General features: G+C 42.2%; 1 protein-coding gene across 1 annotated transcript; it reads right to left on the reverse strand.

Moving 5' to 3' along the window:
• Positions 1 to 4,738: 4,738 nt before the first annotated feature.
• LOC109475090 (zinc finger protein 525-like) lies at positions 4,739 to 6,925 on the reverse strand. Its single transcript, XM_019775631.1, has 2 exons — positions 6,674 to 6,925; positions 4,739 to 5,386 (listed from the first exon to the last, which is right to left on the reverse strand). The coding sequence occupies exons 1-2, from the start codon at positions 6,920 to 6,922 to the stop codon at positions 4,739 to 4,741; spliced, it is 897 nt and encodes a 298-aa protein (XP_019631190.1). The 5' UTR covers positions 6,923 to 6,925.
• Positions 6,926 to 8,384: the final 1,459 nt, after the last annotated feature.

Genomic DNA, 8,384 nt, shown 5'->3' on the forward strand with positions numbered 1-8,384 from the left:
GTGCATCATCCCGAACATAATGCCACACCACATGCGAAATTACACAGAAATGCGACGTACGGAAGAATGCGTTTTGGCTGCGAACATCTTCCAAAAACTTGCCATCTCTTAACCATGGGCAAAAACATCTGGGACCACTTATCAAAACCACCCCGTATCTGCATGAAGTTCCACCCCCACTGCTATTCCAAACAACGCGTTTTTCTGGACCATTCCAATTCGCCTCGTAATTGTAGGGTGCGTCTGCAATATTACATTGACCGCGAAAGCAGCAACGGCAAAAAATCACATTCGTGCATCAACACGGGCAAGCCCGCAGACGGCGTATAAAATTGCGTGCCGATTACACAAAGAGAACCCAGTGTTTTGACTGCGAACATGAAAAATCAGCCGATCACAACACTCCGTCCGGAGGTCCTGACCTCCTTCACGGAGTAATAAGTAATAAAACTGTGCATGTAATAAAACTACTATGTGACCGGTAGTAATTAAGTCGCGGTCAGGCTGATGGGGACGGAAATGTGGGGTGGTCAGAGGTCAACATTACGAAATGTAAATACCGATGACGTAATCCTATCGATTTCGAACTGGTCGGCTGTGGCGGCCTAGTGGCGGCGTGTATTTAGTCACGTAGCAACTGACCGGTCGTCCTAGCAACGAGCATGCTGGCCGCTTCTCTGTACACATATGGCATGGCCAATATTTTTGGGTTGGGCCGCTCCATAGTGTTAGTGGAGCAGCTCTTTGTAAACATGGACAATATTTTTGAGCAACCCATCAATGTGTTCTGCCTCGTGGTCGGATGTGGTCTGGGGCTGGTAAACCGCACATACTAGTAGATCGGGTAATTTTATGATTTGCTAGTTGTAAAGGCGTCTTGTAGTATGAGCCGGTATATGAAGAAGTAGCCTGTGTTACACAATCATGCTTTCGGCCGGATTGATGTGCAATTGTTACTAATTGCAGGGACTGCGCTAATGCCGACCAGTCGCGCTGTCCTGATACACCGCGAATGTGCGAGTGTTCCCTGTAGACAGTCCCGGGAGCACATTCCAGGAGCCAAACCAAAATACGTTCATGAACCGAGTCCAAAAAACCGAAACGTGAAAATCGGATGATCGGACCTGATGTACATTTCTCTTTCTGTAGATTGTACACACAAAATATAATACACACATCTTTAGATAATCTGGCCATGGCAGGTAAAAGAAAAGTAACCCTGAATCATACTGCATTAGCGTAAATGCATGTTTATACGTTCAAAACAAGAAAAGAAATTGTTTCCCGGTATTAATCTCTTGAAACACGGCGCTGAATATTGACGCAAAAATATTTCGGGCATCGCGCGCCCTTCCCGTTGTTTAGACTGTATGCAAATCCCGCGTCACGTGTCGGCATTTCGCATCTCTGATTGGTTGTTGCGTCTTAAGATGACTGAGCCGACGCGCGTTTAAACCATTTTTCTTTGTTCGATTTATCACACTTCACAGAGAATTGTCGCCAATGGCTACTTCTTTTTGTTGCAATATATAATACTTCACGGAGAATTGTCACCTATGGCTTCTTGTTATTACTTATTTCAGACAAGGTACAGAATGTTCTTCTGATGACTGAATCATATCACGTTTACTTAGTAAAAATATTGGCAACATTCGAATTGAGTGAACTTTGGGACGAAAACACCTGGAACAAGTCAGAAATGATGGTTCTGTCATGGAAGGAAAGGCTTACGGTGCCAATATAACGTGTTATTAGTAAGAAGCATTTAATCGCCAGTATGTAAAAGAATTTCAAGTACAAGAATTTCAATTGTACATCAACGACATCAGTAGATTTGTAATTGTCGTGTTATATGGATGTTTGACGGAGCAATTGAAGAACCTGTGACATTTAAACATGGCTGTAACCATGTAACAGTTTAACACCACTGTAACGACCAAGGCTGTAACCATGTAACACTTTAATACCACTGTAACAATCAAGATTGTAACAATGTAACACTTTAATACCACTGTAACAATCAAGATTGTAACAATGTAACACTTTAATACCACTGTAACAATCAAGATTGTAACAATGTAAAAGTGTAATACCACTGTAACAATCAAGACATTTTGTCACCACTGTTAAATCTGTTGCCTGTAATTGACACTGTTAAGAATGCTTAAGATTTTGCACTTTTTGGTGGTTTCTACAGTAAAAAAGAACTGTTGTGGTTCAATGCGCATTTGTAATTTTTTAACTGTGTGCCAGTGTAACAGGATGTTTGGTGTGCTAGTTCTTTCTTTTTCTTCTCATTTTCTTTATTCAGATTAATATCACTGTAACAATACTATAACAATGTAACAGTTTTAATACCACTGTACCAATCAAGACTGTAATAAGGTGACAGTTTAATATCACTGTTAGATGCTGTAATAAGTTATAATTTAGAGCTATCAGGGTATCATCTTACGTCGATGAAGGTTAGACATCCAGGTAATACATTACGCCAAAAAGCAGTTACTCAAGCAACTGGATATGATTTGGGAAACGGTCAAACGGTCAGACGTTTCAGCTAGTATCCACTAGCTTTCGTCAGTGACTTGTCTTCACTTTATTTGCATATCAATCAATAGTTTGTGCTTATAAACCTACCATTCTCCTCTGGTCTCTCACTCACTGACGAAAGCTAGTGGATACTCATATCCAGTTGCTTGAGTAACTGCTTTTTGGTGTGTGTATCATCTTATTTCATGGCGGGACCTAACGAAAATACATGTATATACAACCCGTTGGAAGTGGTTTGAACACCTTTATTTCGTGCGATATCGTAAAGACCTATGCGTAAATAACTACTGTGGCTTCATTATAAGGCCACACCGTCTTAATTTCATGGATGACATCCTCTGAAGACCCCCAAATTAGTGCGCGCGGGCGAATAAAATAAAATTACGGCCAAAAATAAAAATGCTACTAAACCGTTAGCATTGTGAATTTGCGGTAGTACATAGTGACGTATGCGACAAGCCGGCACATGCTGGCTTTTTGCGGAATTTATGAATCGGCACTGTACGTATGTAACTCGCCTTCGGTAGCCTGGGTGCCATCGTCCAGTGTTATCATAGGCTTCATATTGTCACTAACTACCATGGACTACCCAGGCCTAGAGCCAGGTCAGAGCCTTGGAGGACGTGATCTTCTTTTTTTTTTTTTGAGAACAGGCGAAAATCAATGCGCGCGTGGATGTCATCCATAAAATTAGGGCGGTGTGGCCTAACTGTCAATGTATATTGACGAGATTTTTTATTGGCTCAACAAAAAGTACAGGTACTTTCGTATGGTCTTCTACAACTAAAGATCTAACGAAGCTAACTATATGTATGAATAAAGTCACTCTACGTACAGGATATATGTTAGGAAAAACAATATTTAACCATACTTATAAGTGATAAAAAAATTATCTCGAGTTCTCCCCTAAAGTTGTCCTTCTTGCAGTAACTATATACCTATCGGTCTATCTATTTATCTACCAAGGATGTGGACATGTATATATGGAGTATTATCTAAGTACTAGTAATACCGGTAACAATGTCATTGTCATTGTTAATCACTATATTATCTAAAGGGAACAACAGGTCCAGTCATAATTACATCAATAGATACATGGTGTAAAACAAGTCAGGCAAAAAGTCCTTTTCAATTAAGTTACTTTCTTATCATCATCATTATCGTTAATTCTCACGCAATACTCGCCACAGCACAGAAGCTATCATAAGCCACGTAGTGTACAAAACCGGGAATTTTTGTCCAATAAAACACGGACAAAACGCCTTCATTGTAACGTTTCTGCATAAAGAATTGTATACATATAAGCATATATGACGTTCCGCTTGTGTGCTTTGTTAGGTGGCGAACTAAATTTACTTTCCATGAAGTGGAATATCCGCACAAGTAGTCACACGTAATACTTGGTGAAGGTTAATCATCCAGGATATAGATAAAGTGAAAAAGCCGTTGAATCTTTTCTAACTGGATAAATTGAAATTTTAATACGTAAACGTTTCAAGTACCATCCGGTACCTTTCATCAGTACAAACGTACTGATTTCAGTAGTCACACTTGCGGTGTGACTACTCGCGGTTTTTTCACCCATATGCCTTCTTATACGTATGGAAGGATGGCTGCTCTGAGCTGACATGTTACCAGTGTGTTTAGCCATGTTTCGGCAGCAGCGTAGTCGCACTGGTCACCGATTTAGGGTTTCTCACCACCATGCGTAGATATGTGTAGTTGTAAAGACCTCTTAGTGTATGCGCAGAAAAATAGTTACACTGATCACATTTGTAGGGTTTTTCTCAGCACAGTTAGGTTAGATCTATCAGCCGTCCTAAAGCCACACTCCCCACACATGTAGGGTTTGTCTCATGTATGTTTAGTCATGTGTCGGTCTAAACTACATTTCTGTGCAGCAGAATAGTCACACCGGTCACAGTTGTAGGGTTTGTGTCCGGTGTGTTTAGCCTTGTGCCGGTTTAAATTGACTTTCTGTGCAGCAGAATAGTCGCACTGGTCACATTTGTAGGGTTTCTGACCAGTATGCTTTCTCATATGAATAGTTAGGTCAGACCTTTAAGCCGTCCTGTATCCACACTCCCCACACATGTAGGGTTTGTCTCCGGTGTGTTTAGCCATGTGTTTGTCCAAACCACTTTTCAGTGCAGCAATATAGTCACACTGGTCACATTTGTAGTGTTTCTCACCTCGTATGTTTTCTCATGTGCAGCGTTAGGCTAGACATGTCAGTGGTCCTATATCCACACTCCCCACACATGAAGGGTTTGTCTCCAGTGTGTTTAGCCATGTGTTTGTCCACATCACTTTTCCGTGCAGCAGAATAGTCACATTGGTCAAATTTGTAGTGTTTCTCACCTGTATATTTTCTCATGTGCAGCGTTAGGCTAGACCTGTAAGCAGTCCTGTATCCGCACTCCCCACACATGAAGGGTTTCTCTCCGGTGTGTCTAAGCATGTGTTGTTTTAAATGGCCTTTCCTTGAAGCTGAATAGTCGCACTGGTCACATTTGTAGGGATTGTGTCCGGTGTGTTTACTAGCCATGTGTGTGTCTAAATTGACTTTCTGTGTAGCAGAATAGTCACATTGATCACATTTGTAAAGTCTTTCCCCAGTATGTTTTCTCATGTACCTGGATAGGTTACGTCTGTCCGCTGTCCTGTATCCGCACTCCCCACACATGTAGGGTTTGTCTCCAGTGTGTTTAGACATGTGTTCTTCTAAATGGCCTTTCCGTGATGCAGAATAGTCACACTGGTCACATTTGTACGGTTTCTGACCAGTATGTTTTCTCTTATGAATAGTTAAGTGAGACCCCTCAGTTGTCCTGTATCCGCACACCCCACATATGTAGGGTTTTTCTCCAGTGTGTTCAGACATGTGTTTTTCTAAATTGCCTTTATGTGCAGTAGAAAAGTCACACTGGTCACATTTGTAACGTTTGTCCACAGTACCTTTCACCACAGGCCCGTCCGTCTGCACTGTTTGACTCTGTACGGGAGGATGGACAGAGTTTACCCCGTACGTTTCCTCCGATAGAATGTCCTCTTCCTTGTCCTGCTGTCCTCCCGTGTCTATTACCGGGTCCTCGCTGCTGCTTGTCTCGTTCCCAGGGTGCACGGTTGGCAGCTCGTCCCACCGGCTACAAAACCAATATCAGATAGTAAAGGACTTATAGGCATGCCAATAAGTGCATAAGTAAGGGCCTGAAGGACGTCCTCCCGTCCTCCAGAGGACGTGATAACGCATTGCTATCCTCTCGGGAGGATATCGGCCACAGCGCTCGTATTATTGGCCATGGACAGCGCACCACGTGATTGTACCGGGTACTGTGAAACCAGGCACCGATCGACTGGACGCGTTGGTGTTTACTATACCCAGTATACGCACGCATTTTGGTTAAATTGTCCGAAATCTGCAATTTTTGAGGTGATGAAAATCGATTAATTCACCTTCAGAGTGTGGACAGCTATTTGGACAAGTTCTGGGCAGTTTTTTCTCAGGTAAGGATGCCAAAAACGTCGTATAAACTTACGTAAACATACGGTCGGTGGGGAGGGGGTACGGGTCTACAACCGTGGCTTTTTGCTGTTTGGGGGTAGGAAGTTTGTAATTTCTTTCTTCTTGTTGTGTATCGGAGTTCTGGTGGTCCAACGTCAATTTATTTTTTTTAGACCGGAGCCTGTATCAAATATAAAGCCGAGGCGAACCGCCCCCCTCCCCCATTATCGCGACCCACATGGGTTTACGGAAAAACCGATCCAGTCCAACAGGCGGAAAAACCTACCCGGTCTGAGAAAAAGGTCTGCTTGGGGTCTAGGCCTGCTTTTATAGCCCAAATAACCACTATTTAAGAAATTTTATTGTGTTGAGAAAACAGATTTGATGTGCAGGTTGGATCCATGTACAAAGAAAGACAAAGAAGAACTAAGAAGGGTACAGAATCAAGCTGCAATATTCTGTATGAACAGAACTATAGAAAGAGGTGCTAGTGTCACAGNTGAATAGTTAAGTGAGACCCCTCAGTTGTCCTGTATCCGCACACCCACATATGTAGGGTTTTTCTCCAGTGTGTTCAGACATGTGTTTTTCTAAATTGCCTTTATGTGCAGTAGAAAAGTCACACTGGTCACATTTGTAGCGTTTGTCCACAGTACCTTTCACCACAGGCCCGTCCGTCTGCTCTGTTTGACTCTGTAAGGGAGGATGGGCAGAGTTTCCCCCGTACGTTTCCTCCGATAGAATGTCCTCTTCCTTGTCCTGCTGTCCTCCCGTGTCTGTTGCTGGGTCTTCGCTGCTGCTTGTCTCGTTCCCAGGGTGCACGGTTGGCAGCTCGTCCACAGGAATCTCACAGCTTATCCGGTCCATAATTTTCTGAAAGCAAAGATAAAATTTCTCAAATTGAAGCGTCGGTAAAGTGTACATACTATCCGTTTCTATATAAGACCAAAACTAAAACATCAGGAATTCATGCATAATGATATTTCCATACTATTTATGCCCACAGTCTATATGACTCCCATAGCCAGTATATTTGGAAAGAGACCAGTGATATTGGATATCAGGGCAAAGGTCACCATTTCCGCAGTCGCATAAGGTCCAGTTTGATTGAGTGCAGCCAAACCAACTGAAAACAGCCTTTTTCTTGGTATGTGTGGATAAATGCTGGCATTTTCCAGCTGGAGAGTTGTTTCTATTTCTATTAAGTTGAAAAAAAACTGGCTTTGAGTGTTGTTTGGGCTGCTTGGTAGAGTTCTAAAACTAATCCCATCTTCTTGTGTTTTGGTGGTCTTCAATGGGGCCAGAGGACATGCTGCCAGTGTTTGCATTTGCCGTGCTATGTTTCGCTGGTCAAAAAGTGAAATTTTTTGACTAAATGGACAATTTGGAAGTTGGACTACCCTGTCAATGTGTGATTGCAATAGTTGAACACTCAAGTAGGTGATTGTTGACAGCTCAGTTCTTAGATGTTTCCTATATATTTCAATAGGGGCTGGAATTAGTTGGCTGTCCCCCTCCCCATGTATACATAATTCACGCATCACGATTTGAAGTATCTGCTGCGGTACCGCGACACAGCGAGTGTAGGAGGTAAACAAAAAGAAATGCCAAAAGTAGGTTTAGAGTTGATGTAAGTTGGATATCGTCTCAGATTCATCATTGGAGAGAAATATTATAGAGTCGACGGACAATAACCAAAATTGTATCTGAAGCCGGCTGGAAACCTCCGTTGACTAATGTAATGAGATTTCCCGGCGTACTTTTCTTGGCGGAATTGTAGCCCTTCGGTCTGAGGGTGTCCGCCGTCTCCAAATTCGTGAAAAAAAAAACTCCGGTCCGAGACCTTCGCTTAACTTTCAAATACCCCAATAATGAAATTCCAGGCAGTTACCATTATGGAATCATATAACATTTTCTCATTAATTATGCAAAGTAAATGTTAATTTACATAATCAATATCTACCTATGTTTCTCTCGTTCTCAATTACATATGTCACAACTTGAATAGTCCTATAACGTAATGTAGCTGATTTATAGAATTCCCTCATTAATTATGCAAATTACATCCAGATTTGCATAATTGTCGCATAATTATGTCAAACGTCACTTAAGCGACCTACATACCAAAAATCACGGCGATTCGTCCACCGGTTCTTGAGTTATCCTCTTTTCATATTTTCAAAGAAATGCCCCTGCAGTTCTTGAGCAAGCCGCTAGGGGCACCACTTCTTCCCCAGCACAAGACCTACCTGCCATCCAAATTTCGTGACCTTAGCACGTCCAGATCACGAGATATCAAAACCAGAAGTTCAGCTGCAGTACCATTAGA

Source organism: Branchiostoma belcheri, unplaced genomic scaffold, assembly GCF_001625305.1.
Source record: "Branchiostoma belcheri isolate BF01 breed outbred unplaced genomic scaffold, Haploidv18h27 scaffold327, whole genome shotgun sequence".
Lineage (NCBI taxonomy): Eukaryota > Metazoa > Chordata > Leptocardii > Amphioxiformes > Branchiostomatidae > Branchiostoma > Branchiostoma belcheri.